The sequence below is a fragment of the Microchirus variegatus genome, assembly GCF_963457635.1.
Source record: "Microchirus variegatus genome assembly, chromosome: 14".
NCBI lineage: Eukaryota > Metazoa > Chordata > Actinopteri > Pleuronectiformes > Soleidae > Microchirus > Microchirus variegatus.
Genome location: NC_139815.1, coordinates 18,435,974 through 18,461,815, shown reverse-complemented (window position 1 = coordinate 18,461,815; position 25,842 = coordinate 18,435,974). Strand labels below are relative to the sequence as shown.

The window sequence follows — 25,842 nt, the reverse complement described above, 5'->3', positions numbered from 1 at the left end:
CACGCCGTTCAGATGGAATGATTTATTCATAATCATGATAGCATAATAAAACAATTAACATTGAAAGCACTGACAGTTGAACCCAAGGCCTCTCACACACAGCATGCACCACCCTGACCCCAGCATTCACAGAGACACTGAACAGTCCTGTCACCAGGACACTTCCTGGCTCCTGAAAGTCCACTTTTTTTTTTTTTTTAAGTCTCTGCCGCAGTCAGTATTTTCCTGGTTCTTTTTTTTTTTAAATTTTTTTTAAATCCTTTAAATATATTTCGATATAAAAAAACAAGCCCACGTATGATGAATTGACCATGTTTGTGAACTGCCTTCCCCTCCCCATCCACTGCTCTTCAGGGCTGTCAAACACGATACTGGCCCATAATAACCTTTCTCTCTCTTCCTGGTCCCTCTCTTTTTTGGGGGATATTTAAAAAAAAAAAAAAATACAAACAGTCTGGTGGGGACATATTGGAGGTAGGGGAGACGGTACTAAAAATGTATTTGATAACCTCCCTGCAAAAAAAAAGTAAGCATTAAAAAAAGATGTTCTTTAAAAAAAAGGAATTAAAAAGCAAAACACAACAGTCCAATTGAAAGAAGTGCTGGAGGGACATCTGGAGGTCTGTAGACTGGAGGCACTTTGGCACAGAGCGAAGGCCCCACACCTGACACCACGCCCAGGGAAGGGAGAGATGAAACAAAGGATGGAATGATGGCGTCGGGCTGAAACACATGCAGAGTCACATGGTGACACAGAAAACTAGGAATGAAGGAGGTGTGAGGGGGGGGGGGGGGGGGGGAAGAAAGAGCACCTGACCAAACATGGAGGGAAAAGGCCAGCCTCCCCTCCAGTTAATGCCATGATCAGGAGAGGAGGAGGGAGGAGGGAAGGGAAACATAAGAAATCTTTCAGGTAGAAGAAGAAGAGAAACTTGGACCATGAGAAGAAGAGATAGAGAATGTGTGAATGAGAGAGAGAGAGAGAGAGAGAGAGAGAGCGAGCAGCAGAAGGAATAGAGGGAAGGAAGATCAGTGGCCCATCAAGAGAAGAGGAAACTGTCTGGCAAAAGCTATACAACACAAACAGGGAAACAGTCCTTGTAAGGAAGCAGAGAGAAGGCTTGTGGACATCTGTAGTCGGGGAAGGGGGAGCACAGTATGGCAGTCCCACAGCTCAACAGGCTTGGCAGGCAGGAGGAAGGTGCCGTGGTCCCTCTTCTTCTTCTCCTCCTCCTCCTACCTTACAGCTGCGTTGGGCTCCCCCTATGCCCCCCTCGCCTCCCATCCCCTCCCCTCCCCACGCCTCCTCTTCACAGGTAGAGCTCCTTGGCTCTGATATGCTGCAGCTTCTCCCTCAGCATGCGGAAGGAGGGCCGCACCGCGGCGTCCAGGGTCCAGCACTGCTTCATCAGGTCGTAGACCACGGGCGGGCAGCCGTCCGGGGCGTCCATCTTGTAGCCCTTCTCTACGCGCGGCACGACCTCTTTCAGCGGCTGAGGCACAGAAACAAGAGCAGAATTCACACCACTTTTGACTCGACTGCACACAACATCTCTCAGTTAAAAGGTTATTATTCACAACATAGGTTAACGGAAATGTAAGGAGTGGTGAAGCATGTAGAAATAATCTCATAATTCATGTTCTCCCATATTTAAAAGGGCACGGATCTAATTATTTTGACGTCAACTCTGACATACAACACTACACACCATTCATTCCTCTTGCACAAATAATGAATACAAAAACGGTCCCAGCAATAAAGTCTGCCATCTGCTGGTACATCTCCAACCTCAGGGATCCACACAGACCTGGTGTAAAGGTACTTACAATTCTAGGGTAAGGCACGCGCCCAAACGAGTAGATTTCCCAAAGTAGGATCCCATAACTCCAGACGTCCGACTTTGTGGAAAAGCGCTGAAAAAAAAGGAGGAGCCAAAATTCACACAGTGATCAGCAGGTGTGGAGAGAGCAGCTGGCTTCACTGTGCCTCCTCTGCCCATTAAAACTAGGACACTTTTAGTCCGTTTGGTGCTAAATCACAAGTTCAGGTGACAAAATCAGTTCCTCTTGAACGAGCTGGAAGCTGCCAAGTATGAGAGGTTTGGGGAGAGCTGCTTTCATTTACCAGGGTTTTTCGTACTGAAGAATTTTCCTCTTCGGCACAGTCAAAATCTGTCGTATGAGTCAGTGTGCTGATCATTGTACATTAATGCATCATAGAAATTTGATCTAAGGCTTATAAATAACATCTCAGTATTTTTAGGCTATTTTTTAGAATATTTATGCGTGTTGGAAACAATGAAAATGCCTGCTCTAAACTTTGCTCTAACACAAATAATTAGACTTAAAATGAAAGACATGTTACTGAGATTGTGACCTTATAAATAGAAGTTGGTATTGATATTACATAGCATTATTGATATTGCATATTAATATATATATACATATATATATACTATATAATTTATAATAGTGTATTTCACAAATGTATTCAATATAATAAATATGATGATCATCAATGAAACAGCTTTTACAACCAGGAAAATTCATAACATACCTACAACATATCACATGTCTCGTTTGCTGTTCATTTATTTGGTTTTACAAACCGATTTCATACATTTATTTTTGTCACATCGCTGTTTCAGTCAGTTTTGGGTCATTTAATAGGACCAAAAACACTGAATTCCAGTGAATTCCCTGCTGATTTATGTCATCAAGAAAGGCTGATTTTGTCCTACATCTTACAATTTTGGGGTGTTATTGAACATAAATGATCATATTTAATTACATTAATCTTAAAGGTCCCATATTATATCCTATTCTCCAAGTTAAACAAAACTTAAGGGACAGGAAATGACATCAGCCACAGAGGCTACTGGGAGCTAACAGCAGTTAGCATTTGGAAAAGTGATCATTTGCAGGCTCTAGCAGGCACATTGCTGTCATAACATGTATCCACTGGACAGATAAATCCTCTGAGGCTGAACGTTTGTGTAGAACTCTGTGCTGCACTGTGGAGCCAAGAATATAACTTTTCGTTGACTTCCGGTTTTCGGATACCGTTGCCCTCGCCAGCACTCTCACGTGTTTTACGGACAAAGCGGAGCTCCGCGAGACAACAATTCCAGGAATTTAGTGTCTTGTGACGTCCCAATGAGTGCGGAAGTCAACATTGCATGTTTTACCTCCTGTACTTAGACTGAGGAGGACCACAAAAACATGAGTGAGTCATCTTTTTTTCTCACTTTGCCGACTGATAGGACCTCCAGAGTCCCAAATATAAGGATTTAAATGATTAAAAAGTTTTACCAAAAGACTTGATTTTTTGGTAAGTAAAGACTATAAAGGAAAAACACTTAAGCCCGGGTCTGTTACCCACTCACCTTCTCTCTTAATGCTTCAGGTGAGGTCCATTTGACGGGCAGCTTGGCAGCATCCTGTATGGAGGACGCCTCCTTGGTGAGGCCGAAGTCGCTGACTTTGGCGATGTTGTCGTCGGACACCAGCACGTTTCGAGCTGCCAGGTCTCTGTGGACAAAGTTGTTGGCCTCCAGGTACTCCATGGCTTCACACACGTCACTGACGGGAGAAAGACCGAGAAAACTGCACCGTCAGAATCTGATAACTCTGGTTTTAATTAAAAAAAAGATTTAGCTTGTTTTGTGTTTATCCCGTTACAATCTATCAATCATGTCTGGGGTTATGAGGATCATAGTGGAAATTAGTAATACTAAGAATAGTAATTCTTCCCAGTGAATTCCTGCCTACACAGAAATAGCTGCACTCAGTTAAACTTATGCAGAGTTACATCATGCGCTACATAACCGTTAAAACACTTTCAGGCACTTGACTTGCAGATAAAGCAGCTATTTACTGAGGCAAACACGCTCCACTGTGGTTACTTGTGTAAATAAATGGTTCTTTTATGTTTCCAGCGCAGAAATACATTAAAAGGCCCTTCAGCTAAAGAGCAGCCGCTTCGCTCCAGACCCCAAAGCTGTGCTGATCAAACATCTGCTTCTTGTACAGTGCTTGAACAGAGATGAAGAGAACTCACAGGGAGAACTTGAGTAAACAGTCTCCGCCGAGCACGGTCCGTCCTCGAGAGCGCAGGTAGTCCACGAGGCTGCCCTGTGACACAGTTACAGAACATTAATGCAATCAATCTTTCAATAAGTGAAACAAACGGACTTTATTGTCCTGACAGAGACATTTTTCTTGGACCAAAGATCTACAAGAGATGCAGAATAACACCCAGCACAACAGAGACATAAAGGACATAAATTACACAGGAATCATAATTAAGGCTGAACAATTTTGAATAAATATCTAATTGCAATTATTTTGGAAGCAAATGCGATATGATTCACGATGTCCGAGGGAATTGTGATTTTTACATCACAATTCTAATTTTCATTAAAAGAAACATATTTAAAAGGATTAATGTGTGATATTTGTGCAGCTCTGTGAGAAACGAAGAATAAGATGTGTAATAATAATTCATCTGAAATGACATTTTGACACACATTTTGGCTTGAACAAATATTGCGTCTCCTGCGATTTGAAAATTGCAGTAAACTGTATTGCGATTTCGACTAATTGTTCAGCCCTAATCACAATCCCTAAAACTCTGAATGTGCTGATGTAATACTGTATTAAAAACAACTTTTGAGGCAACTACATGTAGAATAGTGTGGTTTTGTCATTTAAATTAAACGTTGGAACTTAAGAAAATGGCTCACGAGAAAACAGTGACTGACCTTGGCCATGTACTCTGTGACGATGTAGAGACTGCCCCTCTCCTCAACAATTACCCCTAACAACTGCACCAGGTTGTTGTGCCTCAGTTGCCTGCACAGACAAAGGAAAATAGAGGCAGGGAAATACAGGATTAACATATAAGATGTCATTAAGAAAGCAGATGATATACACAGTTTGGGGTCACATAGTCCTTAATGTCCTTATTTTTGACACATTTTTTCAATGACTATAACATTAAATGAATCAGAAATACACTCTATACATTGTTAATGTGGTAAACGACTATTCTAGCTGCAAACGTCTGTTTTTTAATGGAATATGTACATAGGTGTATAGAGGCTCATTTCCAGCAACCATCTCTCCAGTGTTCTAATGGTACATTGTGTTTGCTAATCACGTTAGAAGACTATTGGATGATTAGAAAACCCTTGAAAACCCTTGTGCAATGATGTTAGCACAGCTGAAATCATCATATCTAATCTTGTCAATGTCGTGACTATATTTTCTATTCATTTTGCAACTCTTTTGATGAATATACATGTGAATTTTAATGGAAAACACAACAAAAATTGTATAGGTGACCCCAACATTTTGAACGGCAGCGTGAAGGACAGAGACAGAGCAGGATCTTACGTCATGACAGAGGCCTCAGCGATGAAAGCCTGCGCAGTGGCATCGTTTTTGATACACTTGACCGCCACCTTGGTCCCTCTGTAGTCTCCAACCATCACGTCTGCAGAGGACAGAGAGAGAGGTCTCAGGGTTATTATGTTTCCGATGTGTGGAAATCAAATAATGAAAACTGGATTCCTCACCTCCAAACTCCCCTTTGCCAATGGTCTGGATCAATTTAAGCTCCTTTCTGTTCAAGGCCCAGCCGCCTGCCAAGAGACACCAGAGATCATTAGTTCACAGCCACAGAGTGAAAATATTCTGGTTGACTCTTGTTCCATAATTCTTAACATATTTGAGTACAAACTAAAGGGAATAGCACGTATATAAAGTAGAGATAGACCGATATGTTTTTTTCAGGGCCGATACCGATTATTAGTAGTCAATGAGGCCGATAACCGATATTTGAAGCAGATATTAATTTGCAGTAAAAGTGAAAATATTGGCGTCAAAAACACCAACACTTAACTTTAATAAACATATGCTTAAAAGTTAAACAGCTTTTCAAATTTGCAACATGTTAAAGGTTTGTTTTTTTATCTTAGACAATAGACACTTTGTTTTAAGAAGCTCCCAGGCTCAGCAGCACGTCTTATAAAGTTAAATGAAAACATAAACAAATAAATAGCTCCCTTAAGTTTTCTACAGTAAATTATAAAGTTATTACAATAAAGTTTTGAAAAATTTCAATATAACTGAAATGTTATTTTTATCTTTCACTTAACTTTGTTTTAAATTCAAACAAAAGCAAAAGGTGCAGGGAGTTCTTTTATAAAGTTAACTGAAATTTTAAATATACAAATAAATAAATTGAGCTCTTATCGGCCATCAGATTAAACAAAAAAATGTGCCAAATGACGCCTCATTTGGGAGAAAGACGATGGGGAGTAGCAGAGGACTTTGTTTGACCTTGAGCTGCTGAAGCTCAGCAGGTGTCCCCCCTCGCAGACAAAGAAAGATGAATTACCCGCCGCTCATTTACACCATTAGGACTGCACTGACGGTAGAAAGCCTCTTAGGAGAAGCAGTATGCAATCTGTACTCTTGTGTTTATACACATATCTATAATCCTTTTCATGTCTTCGAGGTCAGCGTGACTGCCGTTTATACGCGGAGACGCAAACGCATCCCTGTGCGCCTCAGTGCCGGTCTCCCTGTAGAGCAGTGTAACGAGCTATGTGTGCTTCTCTTACTCCTGGAGAACTCGTCCTGCGCCGCCACTGTTCCCTCCATCAGTTTGGGTTTGATCAGCCTGGTACAGAGTCCGTCAGGGTCTTTGGTGTAATGCTGCAGACGAAACAGAGAGAGAATTCAATGCAGACATTTCAGTCAGCACTGATATTCACATTTAGATTCCTAAATTCTGCTTTCAGTCGTTCTTTTTGATGTATAAACAAAGCTATGGCTAATGTTTCCAGCAGCTGTCGACAAAAAAAACACAGGAGTGGGGATAAAAGGAAGCGTCTGACGGTACTGAAAGCTGATGAGAGAGAGGGGGTCCCTCTGTTTAATATGTAGTGTTTTCTTCCAACAAAGAGATAAAGCACGACAGGTTTGGCAACAAGAGAATCCGACTTCATTTCCATACTAAAGCTGGATTAAACAGGAGGAGGAGAACGACTGTGTTTCACTGTCAGCTACTGACAAATGGGTATATTTTTCATTTTAAAAAGAAAACATGTTGCTGTTGAAACTAAATGCTAAGGACTCTCTCTGTGAATCATAAATATGTGAAACCTGAACCTCAAATGTTGCAGGGATTTTGATCAATTTCCCAGTAAAATGACCTTGAACAGTCACTGAAATATAGATCAATGCAAACCAAGCTCTGTAGTGACACGTTCACACATATGAGACTGGACAAATGGACAGTATTCAGGTCATCCTTGATTTAAAGAACAACACCTCTGGAGTAAATTCCCCTCATGAGAGGTTTAAACCCACTGTGGGAACCAGTGTGTGGGTGTGGGAGAGGTCAAGATTCCAAACAAGTCCTAATCAATATCTTCTCAGCATTATAAAACCAGATTAATCATCAACAATAATACTTTTATAGTAATATATTTTTAAAAATACAAAAAAGGAAAAAAACAAAATGCGCTTAATTTTGAAAGAAAGACAAATAAAGGTGAAATCAAGTGTTTAGGACAGTAGGTCACACCAAACCTTTGTCCTTTCTCATGCTGTACAACTGCAGCACAGAGTGTAAGTTACTATTACAGCCACCAGGGGGCAGCATGGTGCAGGAATGATCAGCTCGTTTTATGTAATTCAGCACAGAGGATGATAAATGAAGGAACACACTGAAAAATTACAAATACACCGTTTTTGAAGCATGCTTCCGTGATGTAGCTATAAACATACGTTATTACTACACCATATATTGGATCTTTTTTTTTAGCAATAAAAACATTTAAATTTGACAATTGTGTTGGATAAATTAACATACAGTATACCCGGTATAATTAACAGGAAGGTGCAACGTCTAAGTCGACACACAAAAAACAGGCATCGTAGATGAAGACACATTCCCATTACCCATCATTATTCGTAAATACCACATGGAGCCATCTTTGTTTCGCTTCGCTGCATACATGTCATGTACAGGAAGTAAGCCTGGGTCTGTCCGCATATATTAATACACATTACTATTGTGTACATTTGTGCAGATTGTGTGTCGTGCTGTGTGTGTGTGTGTGTCTATATGAAGTCTGCTGCAGGAGCAAGAACAAAAAAAACCCCACAAGAATGTGAGGAATCTTCTCATAGGTCATTATGGAGAGAGAGAGGGAGAGAGAGAGAGAGAGAGAGAGAGAGAGAGAGAGAGAGAGAGAGAGAGAGAGAGAGAGAGAGGGAGAGGACACAGGGGAATGCAGAGGAGAGAGGGAAAGGGCGAATGAACACAACAACATGTCAGGTATCCATGAAGGAAGACAAAGAGAGAGGGAGTAGAAGGGTAGGAGGTGGAGAAAAAGGAAGTGGAGGCAGACCCATGCCTATGAGAGAGAGAGAGAGATTGTGGGTGGCTGAAGATAAGAATGCACCGGGGATGTGGACGGTCTCAGTGCCAGTTGGCACATTCCTGCCGTCCAACTTCCATCGGCCCACAAGGCACAGAGATGAGGTCCAGTTAAAATAGGGGGTGATCTCGCTCTGTTTGAGAGGACAACATCCCCCCCCCCCCCGCGCCCCCGCCTGTCATACCCCCAAACACCACCCCATCGTTCTTCATCATCCCTCTGCTATCTTGTCTCCTCTCTTCCCCTCTCCTCACTGTGTGAACCAGCGTTCAGATAACAAGCAAGGGAGCGAGAGGATCACAGAGGTTGTTGAAAACTGACTCTTTTTTTTAAGAAGAAAAACGCCCTGGGACACTGGATGCTGCAGCACAAACAGGCCACAATAAAATTACACTCAATACAGAAATCCATCCCAAAAAACAATAACTGTAACATTAATGCTCATGAAAAAAAGGACAATTAGCAACAACATTGGATATATATATATATATATAAAAGACTGCAAAGTCTATTAAGCTTATAACAGTGGCAAACTCTCTATGGTGCACATCACCTTATCCTGTTAACTGTGACACGCTTCAGTAACCTGGTGATGGATAAATGGGTAAAGGTCAAGAATGAACAAGTGGACATGATAACCACTTGATGACAATGGCATTGAAGATGGGCACAGACTGCACATTTTTTTCTTTAGAGAAATGTCAACACAGCCTTTTACAGCCGTTTCCAATTCAATGTTTAAATTATTAATGAATTCACTGATTATTCTATTTTACGTTCACAGTTTATTCAACAAAAATATAAGACCAGTGAAAAAAAGAAACATTAACGTTTTCAAACCAGCGTGAGGCTCATGTGGAGGATAAACCGGTAGAAGCCAGTCACACACATATTCAGTTTACTATAAAAACAGAAACGTTGCTTTTCTCGTGATCTAAGCCCTATATTGTCGTTTCTTTTGTTTGTTTTAGGAGAGGATACTTCAGCTACAGCAGCCTGGAAATGTTGCCCAACATCTAACTTACAACTTCTCTCTGTGGTTCAGTTAAACATGGTGATTAACTGGCACTAAACAAATCACACATTTATCTAGTTTGGGCAGCCTCATTGAAAGCCACAAGTCATTATGGGTGCATCAGTATTGTATTGTAAAGAGCTCAACTGTCCCTCACCTCCACCAGCTGCATGAGGTTCTCAAAGTACTCCTCCTCGTCGATGGTCAGCTTGCCGTTGTGGTAGATGATTCTGTAGTGCTCCACCTTCCCGTCGCAGCTGACGCACAGGGTGTAGTCGCCGGGATAGTTGGTGCTCTCCCTCACCAAATACAAGCCCGTCTCCGGAGGATAGAGGAGCCGCTCGGCCTGCTCTCGAGTTATCTTCCCATGAAACCAGCTACAGAGGTGGAAGGGACACGGGACAGAGCGTGAGAAACAGGTGAAGAGATTTGGAAGATTTTTGAGAAACAGCTCCGACTTCATCGCGACAAACCATTGAGCTATGAGGAGGTTGAACAAGTGCATTCCACTTGGAAAAAAATTATTATTATATCTTACTGGAGATTTGGCAACCCTACATGACATATATAGACACCATACCAGATTTGATATATTGTTCTTAGGACCTTTCTTAGACAGACAGACACAGGTTCAAGTTGCAATGGAACAGGAGCGTGTAAAGCAGGGGCCTCAAACTCAAAATGACCAAGGGGCCAGTGAACTTGGAGTCGAGTGGGCCGTCAAGTGAAAGAATTCCAAAAGTTTGGGAAAAAAATGAATACTTTAGTGATTTGAAAATCAAATAATATCTTGATAATCCATCACAAAGTTGCATTTAAAAAACATTTAGGAGGATATTGCCCAACATTTCAAAGTGTTTTTTAATATATATACAGTAGTTCACAAAAAATGTATGATGCATAATGAATATGAAAATAACAAAAACAGACGGGAAGAAAAACAATATAATATAAATATTATAAAAATAATAATAACGTAGACTTGTAGAATTGAATGAAAACACCCGACAAGCTTCTCTATAATTAAATGTTGAATAGAGCTGCAACTAACCATTATTTTCTTGATGGATTCATCTGTCGATGAAAACCAAAATGTTTCTGTTTTAATGATTTATCCAAAGTACATGTGCTGCTTCAAAACAACAGTGGAGCAGAAGTAGAGCAGGGCCTTAGAGGAGTCACCGAGAGAGTACCTGAACCCAAACAACAGGAAACACCACACACACACACACGGAAACTGACACACGGACACAGCAATAACAGGAAAATGCAAAACCTGCTCATACAAGGAGGTGTCGGTGGGACAAAGACATCTACTGACCGGGGTCCAACCAATGAGTTCGATTGCGCGAGAGATCAGCTGGATTCAACTGAGAACAAATAAAGCTCCTGCATCCTGCTTTAGAAGCTAGCTGAGTAACACTCACACTCACCATATGGCCCGGTGGACCTATCCATATACTAATGGATGGATTATACCCTCATCCATGGTGCACGCAGATCTCTTCTGTGTATAGTGGGAGACACATGTATCACTTTATTATTATTGCTTCTTGTAGTCCAAAAAAAGCTTTTGAGTTTACCCTCCAAAATCCAGCCAAACAGTGACCCCAGGCTCTAACACTCTGCCATCCAAACTGTGCAGCAGCCCACAGGGTCTCTCTATCCATCTTGGCCGGTGCATAGTGTGGTAATCAACAGCTTTAATTGATTTAGCTAATTTTTTCTCTGTGGTAGCCTCCGTCAAGCCGTCCTCTCCCGAGAACTCCTCCCCCCTGCTCGCGGTGCATGGGCCTCCTCAGACAGCGAGGCCCTTGTGGCAGAGCAGCTTAATATGGATTGAGTTGATTAGATCAGTGCAGGCAGCTTCTGCGATGGACAGCAGCTCCTTAACTCCCACTAATCTGGGAGCAGGCGCCAAAGCGTGGATACATATATTCCCCTCAGTGGACACACTGGCCGTTCAGTCCATAGAAATCAACTTAAAGGTTTGATTAGTGACATCACGCTGAGAATGGTCAAAAATGTAGTAAACAACACGGTGCAGACGACAGGGACAGAGGAAGTAGGGCAGCAGGGTTTGGTGCCGTGATCTGGTGAAGATGACTGCCACATGGGGGCAGCAGAGAGAGGTGGTTGCTGTGGCAATGAGGGAGGTGAGGTTTTTATCAAGGCCTCCCAAACTATCAGAGAGTCAGAGTGAGCACGGGGACAGGAGACCACAACTAGAGAGGGAGAGATCTTTTCTGAGACATCTGTTAATAGTTCATTTTAAAACCAACACATCCCTGTGGCTTTATATCTGATGCCTCGAGAGAATTAGAGTATATATATATTCTGTATTTTCATTTGTAAGAAACACTTGACAATATAGTCATTCGTCATTATTATCTGCTGGTGTCAGCCAGCGTGGTACGAACAAGGGAGTCAAAGCGTTGATAGCAGGTGATGAAGATGAAGTGAGGAATGCGTGTTCACTACTGGTGTGTAATAAGGATGGGTTAAAGGCAGAGGTCAAATTCACTATCGCTAATTGGTATGTGTGCAAAAAAAATGAATTCTAAAGAGGGTCAGTCGTGCATCAAGACTGATGCACTTGTGATTATTGATACGAGCAATGAGCAACATATTTCCTCAGTGAAGCCAGATAACACTTCAGAAAATGTCCTGTACCGTTAGATAGAAAGCAGATCATTTATACATTTCACAATATTATCAATCATTGGCAGTGAAAACACCAAAGCTCCACTCCATTCATCTAATAATAGTTGAAGCATGTCATATTTCTGTAGAACTGTAACCATCCTCTTCTTACAGTCTGTGAAGCTTCTCATTCATCCAGGTCAAAGTCATACTCAGATATTAACCGTAGGCAACTCGACCAAGTCCAGATGCGCACTAACTAACTACTGAAGATCTCCTTACTCCACATTTCCCGACGTTGAAAACTTTCTACTAATCTGTAAAGTTTAAACACAGGAGCCGCCAGCATGCTCTCAGCTTTCCTGTCTCCTTTCATTTGCATATTATTAGCCTCTCATTACAATTTCCTCCTTTTGAAAGAGAAGCAGTTTCCAAAAAAAAAACCTGATTCAAATGTAGCGCACAGCTGGCCCTAGCCTCTGGCAGCCACACACCATCAAGACGAGGCACAGTTAAAAAACCAAAAGACCAAAGAGATGGAATTCCCCCTCTTCTGATGCTTTGTCCGACTTTTGGAATCAACACCATGTTTTCCTCTTGCTGCGGGGAACAGAAGTGAACGGCGCTACAGCGACTTGTTTACAAGCACAGCCGCATAAACATATCTGTAGATATTAGTTTTAATTACTGCTGATTACGGTCACAAAAACACTCCATCAGCACCAGGTTTTAGTCTGAATTTAATCTCAGACTGCTTCTCTTATGACTTAGGTCTGGGACACACTGGATGCATGTGCAGTACATGACGAACATAAGTCTCGCACACAGGGAGTGTGTGTGTGTGTGTGTGTCTCTGCTGCTATGTTTTACATTGGGTGTGCCTCTGAAAATTAAATATAAATATAAAATAAATATAATGTACTTTAAAATACTCCACTTAACGCCAGGACTCTTCAGTGTGAAGCAGTGCATCTGGTGGTCCTGCAAATATTTCACAATAAGGATCCGAAATGTTTGAGAGCATTTACTTTGAAAGGAGTACAGAATCTGTTGTGCTTGACAAATTCGACAGATAGACTGTGAAACTAGATTTCTGTAAACTGCGCAGGTGCCTTAATATAAAGACTACACACACCTCCTGCATGGCCAAGGCCTTATATTGTAGTATATAGAATGTTTACATGGCCAGATTATTCATCATCCTATGTATAAAGACACACATTGATTCCTCTTGTACTTACGGCATAAGACTAAGTTTCCCTCCAGACTTGACTCCTTCCCTTTTCTGGACATAGTTAGCTGGGATAGTGCCCTCTCTGCCCACTGCGTTCCTCGCTCTGTACCAGTTGGGATCCTGCAAAAAGTCAAAGACACAACCTTAACACTGAGGCGTTCCGTCATCTCTACATGAATCATCTATTATTAAAAGGTGAGAAGAATTCCTGCCCATCATGACACCGAGTTGGTAGCATTATGTGAAGGGCTTTAGACAAAGGAATACAACAAGAGTACAATGAAAACTGCAATACGACGAGTTCAGTCAGATATTTTTGGGAATACGCTGTTGCAAACACTGATGACTGCTGTATTGTCCAAAGCACCACTGGAGCCACAGAGTGCCTCGAGCTACCGATGTGTGCTACAGAGCTGTTTATCACATAGCTCTTGTTAGTTTGGTACCTTAATTGTTAGCAGCAAGATACTAAGATTAGGGCCCCAATTTTACTTTGAACTGCTACTAATGCCTCACTGCCTTGGAAAAAAAACGGCATGTTCAACTGAATTATATAGCAACTGAATTTGCTATATATTAACTTTGCATTTCTACAACACAGAAGTTTGTTATTCAGTATTCGATTAGTAGCATGTAATACTTTATTTTAAAAAACATTTCCCATTTCAGTCAGAACTAGTCTAGAGTGTTTATTTGTTATATTTACAACAGTGCACTGCCCTCCTCCACGGGCTTCCTTACCCTGGTGACTCCAATGATGCTCAGAACATCTCCTTTACAGAAGGGCAGGTCCTGTTCGTTGGCAGTCTGGAAGTTGTATTTGGCTACACACTCTGTGCCAGTCGACCACGGTGTCTACATCACACAGAACAAAGAAGACCCACAGCAATTAATCACAGTGACGCAACATGGCTGAGCAAGAAAAGCTAGGAACAGAGCTCAACAGTCTCAATTAGAGGTGGCACAGCACTGATGTTGGATATGGAACCCCTTGATGATGATTATGTTTGTCCTGTAAAATTATAACAAATAAATGAACAAATAACACCGTTTGACTTATAAAATATGTATAAACAATGGTCTAACTACATATATACACATACACATACATACATATACATATATAGATATATAGACATATATATACATATACATACATGCATACATATATATACATACGTACATATACATACATATATATATACATATACACAAACACACACATATATATACATATACACAAACACATATATACATATACACAAACACACACATATATATATATATATATACATATATATACACATGCATCTACATATGCATAATACATATGCATATACATATATATATATACACACATATGCATATATACACATAAATAGTACATATATAAATATATATATATATATGTATTTACATATATACACATATACATATATGTATATATATATATGTGTATATATGTATATACACATATATATATTGTGTATATGTATATATATATGTATATATATATATATATATATATATATATATATATATACATACATACATACATACATACACATACATTCATATATATACATATACACAAATGTATATATATATATATATATATATATATATATATGTACATACATACAAACATATGTGCGTTTGTGTATATGCTCATGCTGCGAGACATGGAACGATTTGAATGCTTTATTTAGTTAAAAATTATGTGAAATTAAGATTAAGATTTGTTTGCAAAATGTGCCAATGGGAAATTTCCCAAACTGACCTGAACACGGATCTTATCAGCCAAAAGTCTGTTTACCGCAACACATTAACCAAATACATTAAACACATTGAGAGCATCAGAAATTTGCCTAACTGAAAATATCCCCACTGTTGCTCTTGAAACTCTACACAGTTACACTTTGTTTGCCATGACTCTGAATACAGTAAAAGTGGCAGCTACATGCCGGGAAAAATGTAAATGGCGAGCAGCGAGAATGACATCTTTCGACCAGCGCAGGCATGTCACTGAAACATGCCCTGACACAAGCATAAGTGGCTTTATCCCTGACAACACTCACATCAGCTGTATGTGTCTGATACAGTCTCAGTCAGTTCTGCGTAATGATTTTGGACCGCTGCTAAAGTCTGAGATTACGTACAGAGAAAACCCTTGCAGCGGCATTGTTATTACTTTCCACTAGTGGTCACATGATGCAAAGAACATCATTGCGCTTGTGAAAATTGGTTTTATTTGATCGAAGCAAAGGTTTTACAGCTCCAGAGGTTTACAGAGGTTTTAAAAAGATCTGTTACTGATGTAAAACGGAGAGTGTGACACACAACGTGTCTGGGGATGGTAACTAAGGACTGAATTGAAATGGATGACGAGTATATGATCATTTTCTTGATTTATTTATACAACCATTTACACTATGGCCCAGTTCATTCTGCATTAACGTGGCCCGCATGATCGACCATACACGACCCTGAAGAAGATTATGCAAAGAGGTGTGTTTAATATGTTTAATATGAATGGAACCAGGGGCATAATGGTCCCAAATATAACATATGTATAAATAATTCATGTCAACATTAAACGCATGACCTGAAAAAGATCAGCGTGACGTCATGTTTACATGCCGCGGCACCAGAGTTCAGGCACCGTTTACCAGTTAGCTCCGTTAGCTCCGTTAGCGTGCCTACAGTCGAACTGGAGCGGACTGTTTATTAAACAGCCACAAATAACCTGTGTATGTGTGCCTCTGTTTTTAAAGTTTATCGTTAAGAGACTCAATTTAACAAATCGGGAGTCGTGCCCGGCACTAGTTTACTATGTTTAATATGAACGGAACCGGGCGGCATAAATGGTCCCAAATATAACAGTATGTATAAATAATTAACCGACGTTAACGGCGTCAACATTAACGCACATTAGCGCATGACGCGTTTCCATGACAACAGACGCGCCACTGGACTCCAGGCACCGTTAGCTACAGCTACAGTCGAACTGGAGCGGTCTGTTTATTGAACGAAAAGAGTAGCACTACAAATAACCAGCGTACCTGTGTACTGAGTATGTGTGTCATTAACGTGCCCAGCACTATAAATGATATATGTTGGGAGCCATGAAGTTGTAGTAGTCTGGTGATGGAAGCAAAGCAGCTGCCATTAGCTGTTGAACCGTTGGTTGAGAGTTGGTAAAACTATCAACAGGTCACAGTGCTGCTCCTCAAAATACTCTGGGTCAAGAGGGCCCAAGGCTGTACAACAACACCCTGAAAGAAAGCTGCTGCACTGCAATGGTTTTAGACTGGGTTACTTGGAGTATGACATTTTAGCCATTATAAACTACTTAAAGCTTTGATTTACAGACGACAAAAACACGATGGGGACTTCAGACCACGAGAAACATATTAGAATAAATCCAATGCTTTCATCACTACCTGTAGACTCAGATCACCCTATTGGATTCAACCGATTCAAAACACTCACCTTAACTAGAGATGGGTTTTTTTTCCGTTCCTTTTTAATGTCAACTGATTGTTGTGCAATAGTGGAAACCATGAGGGCTGATAGACGCATGAAGGCAGAGGGGAGTGGGAGAGAAAGTAATCCCACTCTAACCCTGGATTTCCACTGGACGCGGAACGCCCGCGGAACGGCAGCGGCGCGGTTCTGCTTCGTCCTCTCCCCGGCGTCAATCCCCACCGGGCGCGTTACGGCAGCGGCGCGGAGCCTTGGGAGCCGGCGGTATTCACGGAAGATCGCGTGATAATATCGAACGGACGCGAGTTCGCAGCGATAGACTGTGTGTATAAAGTAAACAACAACAACACAGCTTCTTTTCATTCTCCGACGTGGAAGAACTGTTGATCTGGTGTCATAAATGATTTTATGTTTCTCCACTTCAACAATCAGTCTCTCGTCGTACATTATGACTCTCCGAGACGCTCTGATCAATTGACTGTTTACCTGGCAGCAGCGGTGACGACGTAATGTTGATGTGAAGTTGTGACAGGCGATATTACCTGCGTATTGTGTTTTATTTTGAAAGGGGGGCGGAAATGTTTTACTTTGATTCTGTGTCGCTTTTCCTGTCTGGTGCGATCTGCTTCGTTGAAATTTACGACGTTCAGCAGTGGCAACGGAAATAATAGAACTGATTCCTATCGATAGCGCTGCGGGCGCGGCGAGCCGCTTCTGGGCCGCTGCTGAGACGCGCCGCAGCGCGGCCGGTGGGAATGCTCTCATTGATTAGAATGGAAGCGATTTGCAACGGCGACCGCGCCGCTGCTGTTCCGCGGCCGTTCCGCGGCCGTTCCGCGTCCAGTGGAAATCCAGGGTTAGGCATTAGTTAAATCACTGCGATAACCAGGAAGTGGGAAACATCCAAAACAGACTGCACTTTTGACGGCCGTGTTCGCACGCAGTTATATGTGCATTAACAACACAAAGCTGCAGAGAGGGAAGGTATTCAGCACTTTGTGTTTGTGTCTCATGGGAACCAATAAAATGTTGTGTGGATAGATCAAAATAGGTTACATTTACATTATGATGGGTTTTATAAAAACCTGTTCTTTATTTTAATGGAAATACAGAATTATCATTCACAATCCACTTACTATACTTACTTTTTAAACTTGGTTAATTGCTGTGCCCACGCCAAGTCTTTAAACCAGCAGTTATCCATTTAAAATTAGGGTGTTCCACTTCATTAAGTCTTACATTACTTAAGACCCACTTTTTTTTGCCTTCTTTGGATATTTGGTATGGCTTTACAATTTTAATGTTTTTAAAATGTCTTAATGTAGACAGCAGCTGTGAAAGTGCTGAAGTTGTTTTGTTAAGTTTGAAATCTGAGTGTGACAATAACAAATGAAGCAATGGTGATGAGCAGGTTGGCAGTTCAGCAAAGACAGTGGAACTGTTTACTGGTTTTGTTTTATCAAGCGTTTTCTCTTATTAAGAGAAAGACCGATTTTGTGACTTAACAGTATTTGTCCAGTTTACAAAATAAGAGATAACCCAATGAACTGATACGCAAGTACTAGAACAAATTAATCAACTAGGCTGAAAGGGTTCAGTTAATTCTGTAAGAAGTGAATAGGTGACTTTTCTTAAAACCATCACTGAGACATTCAGGCTGAAAATGATACCATGACATTCTTATAACTGTATAACTTCCATGCTCCAGCTGAAAATTAGATATCGATTGTGTAGGATGTAGAGAAAGTGTTGCCCACTGGTGCACATTCATACATAACTGTATACAGGAGCAGTAAAGGGCTAAAAGTAGTAAAAAAAAAAAAAAAGAAAAGAAAGAAAATGGAATGTAGTTCGTGCAACACTTACGTGGATCCCAGACATGGTGAAGGGAATTAGGGAGCAGGTGTCCTCAGGCAGGCAGCGGTCACTGTTCAGCTTGTAACATCAGAGCTGCAAAAGAAATTAAAAGGTATTAAGTATATTATATATCCCCAGATTCTTGTAATTTCAATTAAAGTAAATGTTCTGTAATATTATGGTTTTATCTCGTATTACAGAATGTAATAAGAATGTGAATGTAGCACTCCACAGCCGACAGTGGTCCACGTCTCTATAAAGTGAATTCTATTTTCGTGTTAAGGAATATGAGTAATATATATATATTCTCAGAAAACAAGCTACAGCAAAGCACAACTGAACAACCAAACCACATCTCCCACACAGAGGCCGACTGACCTTCTAAAATCACCTTTCAGTATTATTGAACCTCTACATGCTACATTTGACAATGCGTGTGTGGGTGTTTTAACTGGTATAAAAACGAGTGAAATAACAAGTTTTTCCTGGTTCTGAATCTAATACAATAGAGCCACTGTCTTTGGTCAGTCAGTTCAAATATATTTAACATGTCTGAACTGCACATAAAACGCTTCCTGGTTCTAATTTTCCCTCTAGGACAGTGCTTCTCAATCCGGATCCTCGGGACCCACTGCCATCCATGTTTTCCATGTTTCCTGAATGGCCTGATAACGGGCCATTAATTTGGCAAAACATGCAGGACATTGTCCTGAGGACTAGGATCGAGAAACACTGCTCTACAAAAACAAAACAAGGTGCTACTAAAAATAAGTCGACCTGCTAACGTTTCACAATGACGAATGTTTGAAATTCTGTAATTGTAAATGAGCAGAAAAGACCTGTGTACGTGTCTGTTGTAAGCCAAGAAACGTGACCTTGACCCAGTGTCATGGCGAAAGAGGGAGTAAGAAAGAGATAGAGAGGGAGAGAGAGGACACATAGACATTTAGATGAGAGGGTGCACATCTGGGTTTCACTTTCCATGTGCGGTCGCTGTGTTTCGTGTGGGTGAAAGACTGTGTGTATAGGATGTACAGGCTGTTGGTGTGTGCCATAGAGGGTGTGTCACTATGTTCAATTGTGTTGTTGTGCAGCAGCTGGAGTTTTACAAACTGTAAGGGTTTTTACACATCTCTTCAAAGGCCTTTTGTTCGATCGCTTAAGAGTTACAATAGGACTGGGAATATATACCTATGCCTATAGTTAGATGTTAATATCAACCACAAATCATGAAACATGACGGACTGCAGACAATTTTCTTTCAGATGAGCCATTAAGTCAGGTCAAGTCCATTGTATTTATATAGCACAACATCACAAACATACCTCGAAGGGCTTTACAGTCTTTACAGCAGATGACACCATTTATCCTTAGACCCTCATATAAGGTAAGGAAAAACCCCACAGAAAACCCTTGTACCAGGGGAAAAAAGGGGAGAAACCTCAGAGCGAGCCACAGAGGAGGGACGTTCAGTGGGTTGTATGTAAATGTTACTATATATAATGATTTGTAATGACTTTTATTTAGCTGCTTTCTATGAGATAATACACTAAACAGGTCAATATTGTAACTATTAAATACTACAAGACAAGAATTTGGCAAACAGCTTCATCATAATTAAGTGCTTCAAATGCCAGATTGTGCTAAAAAAGAAACGTGATGAACCATGTTTAGTTTACTTCACAAAACACTTTATAATACTAATTTTATTGTGCATGGTTATGTGGAACATAAACCCAAGCACTCACAAACTTTTTCTTTGTTACCGTCACCAACTGCTTGCTGAATGAAGGTGGTACTTTGGGTCCTAGAGACTTAGGAGAAAGGCATCCTGCAAACAGTCTCCATTAAAATAAAGTCTCTCTTCTGACCAGCTCAAAGAACAGGAAGCTGAAAAGGGCAGGAAGGTGAATAAGGAGGAGGAAGTAGCTGACACATATTTTTCCAGTGTGTCGTATGAGGATGGGAGGGGCTGTAGTTGAGAGTCCAGTGCAAGCGTAGGTACTCTCTGTAGTCACTGACTCCCTATAGGTCAACTCCAGCCATGCTTAATGGAGTCAGGTCAAAATAAATCCATAAACAATGGGGTAAACGCACCCTGAAAATAATTCAACACTCAATTATCCAAACCTTTTTTTAACCTCCCCCTGTATGTCTGTAGTGTATTCTATTAATAAGAGTCCATAGCCTCTTACTGCGATTCAGTCTTGTTAATGGAAAGTAGCAGGCCATTTTGTGCAGTGAGCAAAAGAAAGCCAATTGTTTCCCACCAGCACTCTCAAAGTAACTTCGTGCACTGTGTAATTTTAGCTCCGTGAAAACGCTGCATCTGTTTCAGAGAGGGCCTGGCTACTGGCTGGCATTCTCTCAGAGAGCATCTATAGCCAAGCTTCGCTGCACTGCCATATCCTGTGTTCAAACAGAAAACACCATAATTGCAGACCATTGCAGATCTGTATGTAAACTGACAGAGCCAAATATATCCGAGGCCAGACTGCTGTGGTGCACATGGAGGGCACCCGCATTTTAGTTTTTTTTTTTTCCCTTTGACACCCTTTAAGTCTAAAACAGAGCAGCCATGATAAGCAAAGCACAAAAAAGTGGATGAACATAAGACGAGAGAGGAGTTCGAGTTATTCTTGCTCGCCAGTGTTGACGAATGCCTGCCAGCTATTCAAGAGCCTCAGCATCACACCGCTCATATCTCTCTCCTTAAGATAGTCAAGTGGTACTTGGTAGGAGGACTATCACCTTTTATGCACTTTGGAAATGCATTTGAACAAAATGCATATCATTCAAACTTTGGTTAAAGCTTCTTCTTAAAAAAAACAAAACAACCCTTACTTATTTAAGACGAGTTATTCTTCAATTCAGATCTTTGTACCAGGCTGTGGAGCAATTACCGTGGCAGTGTGTTTCCCTACATGTTTGTTGGTGAGCGTATATATGCTGATGAATCTGTCCAAACCAACGCCTCTTCAGTTCAGGCTGAAAATGATACCATGTCAATTTTTTTTTTAAAAAAGGCTGTAAACATTTGGGTGTGCTGCTGGAATTACCCATCCAAAGATGTAAGATGACACAGTCGGTCAGTTTTTAAAGGCTTATCACAAGCCAAGATATCACACTCAAGGCGCCAGGATACAACTACACTTTCAGATGCAAGTCCAGACCATTTAAATCCATACTAAGACACCTAAAAACATTGGGTTAGGGTTAGTTTACAGGATGTTGATTTGCTCCTCTGCAGTTGATTTATTAGTTCCAGAAAGTACACCTAAAGAGAAATAATGTGAAACTGAGAGCTGAAGTGTTAATAGAGCTTTTTGTTCACAGCTAATGGCAGAGTTGTGGCTGGAATCAACCAGGAAGTGAATGCTGGCAGCTGCATTATCGTTTTCAAAAAGATCATGTTGTTTATGACAGACCAGACTTAACTAACTAACTAACCAACTTCTTTGTCATCTTCGTGTCTCTTCATAAGGGCACGCGTCAAAGTGCACAATTATTTTGGTACATGCCAGATACCAGACGTGCCACATCCAACAAGTGAAAGTCATGTTTCTATCTGAATGACAGATAGCAGTCGGTGGTGACGGTATCATGGCAACACAACAGCTGTCTTTGATGTAGCACATCCCCACAGTTCAGCACGGCCTTTCCTTTGCTATGCCAAATCAGAGTAAAATTACACCGTTTGTGTCTTATGTGTCATTTTCATCATCACTACAATTCGTCTTTTAACTATAATTTCCAGCAGGCTGCGTTTTTCACATGTTAAACGCTTAATTCTATCAAAAAAATGCAAAAATGTATCACTCAGTCAAGTATATCATGTTGTTTTTGTGTGTTACTGTAAAATGCAATACTGGTAATGACAGCATGGCAAAATCTGCTACGGTGCGGAGCGTGCCATCACCCGCGCCTACGGTGGGTGTGTAGATCTATTAAAATCCCCCCATGCTGTCATTAACCTGAGACAAATACTTGTAAAATTTGAAAATTGTTTCTACAGTACACCATTACCATCCAGTAGGGATAAGTATTCAGTATCGACATATATCTGGTTTAAGGGTACTATCAGATATGGGCATACATGATCTGCCATTAAGACTAATGACTACAACAACAGTAGACCAATTAGGCTACTACATAATTGACTTCTATGCTGGTGCCCACGACAACTGTTATTTATTTTGCTGCGACATGAGTCACTACAGAAAAGAGTGGGTGCAGTATTGGTTATCGGCTCAAACACTGGCCAAAAAGTCCAATATTGTGCATAATAATTCATACATACATACAATAACACATTTTATTCATAAGCGCCCTTCTAACACTCAAGGCTGCTTTACACATTAAATAAGAAGATATATCAAACACACAAAAAGTTAAGATGAACTAAAAGGTCAACGAAGCAGATGGAGGTGATAAAATAAAAATTGTAACAATACAATTTAAAATGCAGAATACTGAAATAGATGGCTGAAGTGATAATGGGGTGATGGTCATCCAGTATCCTGAACTATGCCATGAGTTTATCACAAAGTGCAGGCTGCTAGACACAAAAAGTATTGTCTGATACATGAGGGCACTAGAATAAACATTTCACATGATGGGGTTAAGCCTTTTCATATTCCCAAATTCTGCTTGAGTAGCAGAGTTCATGCCATCATCCAAGTCTGACAGTTTGACAGAATCGCAGTCCTGTTTGTACTGGACACCACTGAGAGAACTTTTTCACTAGTTGCTCTGCCAGCACCACCATACCCTGCATAAATAAAAGCTTAAAGAGTTTAGCTGAGGCTGCTGTTGTCACATTTTTAACTACTTTCACAAAGTTTTATAAAACAGTCTCTGGTCTGAGGCTGACCCAAGGACACACACACATTCCAGTGCTACTTTCACACTGTCGAACAACTTCACTTTTTGGCAGACAACCTAACCCAGATGTTTGTTTGTTTACAACATTCCCAATCAATGTCCCAACGTCAAAATTCCAAGGATGGTTAGTCAAGTGTTTTGTCTGTTGCTCAGAGAGCACTATTTACACTGCCCTCAGAATGCAGATTTGAACTTATCTCATTATACTGAAACCCAACTAGCAGTCAGGACAGAGTTTGTATTGTGGCGTGTGCTGTCAACACAACCAAATAAGAGAAAATATGGAAATATGACCGACAGGGTATGCAAATCCAAACAGAGAAACAGGCTCCGAGAAGTGAAAAGCACAGGAACCGTCAACAGAAACAATCTAATTATGACCATATGTATGACCATATGTATGTATGTATATCACATGTATCATGTAGTTTTCAACACCAAAAAAGTGAAGTTGTATGTGTTCTAGTCTGTGTTCATGTTTGACATTCTGCACCATTTGCATTCTACTCCTGTCACAGTTTCACATTTAAATTGCAGACACTAAGCGAAGGCTGAAGGTGAGCTGCAGTTACAACAAAGAGCGCAGGTTGTAACAGAACACACCAAGGCTTGTGCAGTCTGTCGATCAAAGCCACTATCTGTGATTGAGGAGAAAACTGCCAATTCAGGATCTTTGTTAGACCGATGATGGATGACGACTGTTAATCAGGTGCCCTTGGTCCTTCCTTCGAAACCACACGTGTGATCCATTTTCTCTGTTACTCAATCTGACGAAAATCCCTGCTGCTCCTTTCTCTGTATTTCTGTTCTCTGATCTCGCCAGCATACGTCTGTGGCTAATATTCCAGCTCAGTTGCAGCTGCCAGAAATCATTGTCTGCCGTTCAAATTGTGTGTGTAAGATTGTATCCACTGGGTCTGTGAACCACCAGTGACCCTGGCTCCTTTCAGGGGCCATTACATACTTGGGCTGCAGGTCTATTTTTGTTGACCAGCCTTGAGAATGTATAACATATACATCATAAATACCTGCAATTATTGAAAACTTATTTAAAGCTGCAGTAGGCAGAACTGTTAGAAAACAGCTGATTGTTGAGTTAATTAGAAAAACACAGAGAATATCTCCATCTTTGAAACTCTCTGCTATTGTTTTATTGGCTTGAGTGTCTGACACTATTAGACTCTTTCCTTTTTAGGTTTGTTTCTGATTCTTAAGTAGCGGTCATTCCAACAAGAGAGACCTGTATGCAGAGAAGTTGCGGTGAGTTTTCTCTGAAATGCCAGTCAAAGCTTCTCTGTAAACAGAGCTCACTGGAGAAGCAGAAGTGTCATTCTGTCCGACTATGAGAGAATATGGAAATACAGGCTTTGCAAAAAGAACAAGAATATTGTTTCTTGTAATTAAGCTACTTCTTTAAGGTTCAACTACGCACTAAAGCCAATATAATCATACAACACGCATTGAGGCATGCAGGCATGGTCAAGGCGACCTTTTTGTTCAAACTGAGCGAGGGGAAGATTAAGGGCCAATTCCAATTCCTATCTTAACCTTCAAGCTCAATCCTTAATCGTAACTGGCCCTCAAAACCAACAATTTTGTCACTTAGAAATGGGACACCCCTTAAATGCAGATACGTCTTCAGACTGTGGGGGCAGAAGAACACGAAAGCTGCGTCCAGTCTGTCAACTCCAAAAAAGAAGAAGAAGAACACATTTACATCACGATTATTTATTACAATCCATTTGTAATAAATAAAAAAAGTTATTAGGTTGTCGGTTAGTTATAAGATGATACTCGTACAAATACCACAACCACGGACATATTCAGCTGACAGTTACCACACACCACGGCTTAGTGAAAAGTAAACCATAGCAAACGATCGCTTGTCTGCACCGGCTGGCAAAAGATCGTAAAATAAAAATAAATGTTACGCAACAATGACGTAAGTAATCCATAATATGGGCCTAAACTAAGATAATACAATGGTTTTCATAAGTTTATATCTCTATTAACAAAGAAAATACTTAATTTGTAGCGTACTCTTTTCGCTGCTTTCGGCACCATCTTTGTTATGTCAAAACACGCAATGCATTCTGGGTAGCCCTTGCTCCCAAGGGTGGTCTTGGAAAATATCAACATTGAGGGCAATACAGCCCTTAAACTTGCCCCTCAACTTAATTTTTCTGAGAATTGGGACAGCACTTTGAGCAGATTGAGGGTTAAGATTGAGGGTCAAGCAAGGAATTGGAATTCACCCTTATAGTGAG

At 40.7% G+C, this 25,842-nt stretch overlaps 1 protein-coding gene across 1 annotated transcript in view; it reads right to left on the bottom strand.

Annotated features, from left to right (window-relative positions):
• Positions 1–1,310: 1,310 nt before the first annotated feature.
• Positions 1,311–25,842, bottom strand: part of cskl (c-src tyrosine kinase-like) — a gene marked incomplete at its 3' end in the record, with an annotated part of 42,874 nt that continues 18,342 nt past the window's right edge. The window contains exons 2-13 of the mRNA XM_083901090.1: positions 18,701–18,784; positions 14,090–14,203; positions 13,356–13,468; positions 9,629–9,848; positions 6,630–6,723; positions 5,580–5,645; positions 5,398–5,497; positions 4,764–4,854; positions 4,061–4,134; positions 3,387–3,582; positions 1,828–1,914; positions 1,311–1,493 (exon numbers count right to left, since the gene is read on the bottom strand). Coding sequence (XP_083757216.1) covers positions 1,311–1,493; positions 1,828–1,914; positions 3,387–3,582; positions 4,061–4,134; positions 4,764–4,854; positions 5,398–5,497; positions 5,580–5,645; positions 6,630–6,723; positions 9,629–9,848; positions 13,356–13,468; positions 14,090–14,203; positions 18,701–18,715 — 1,353 coding nt within the window. The 5' untranslated portion in view covers positions 18,716–18,784. The remainder of the gene's footprint in view (positions 1,494–1,827; positions 1,915–3,386; positions 3,583–4,060; positions 4,135–4,763; positions 4,855–5,397; positions 5,498–5,579; positions 5,646–6,629; positions 6,724–9,628; positions 9,849–13,355; positions 13,469–14,089; positions 14,204–18,700; positions 18,785–25,842) is intronic.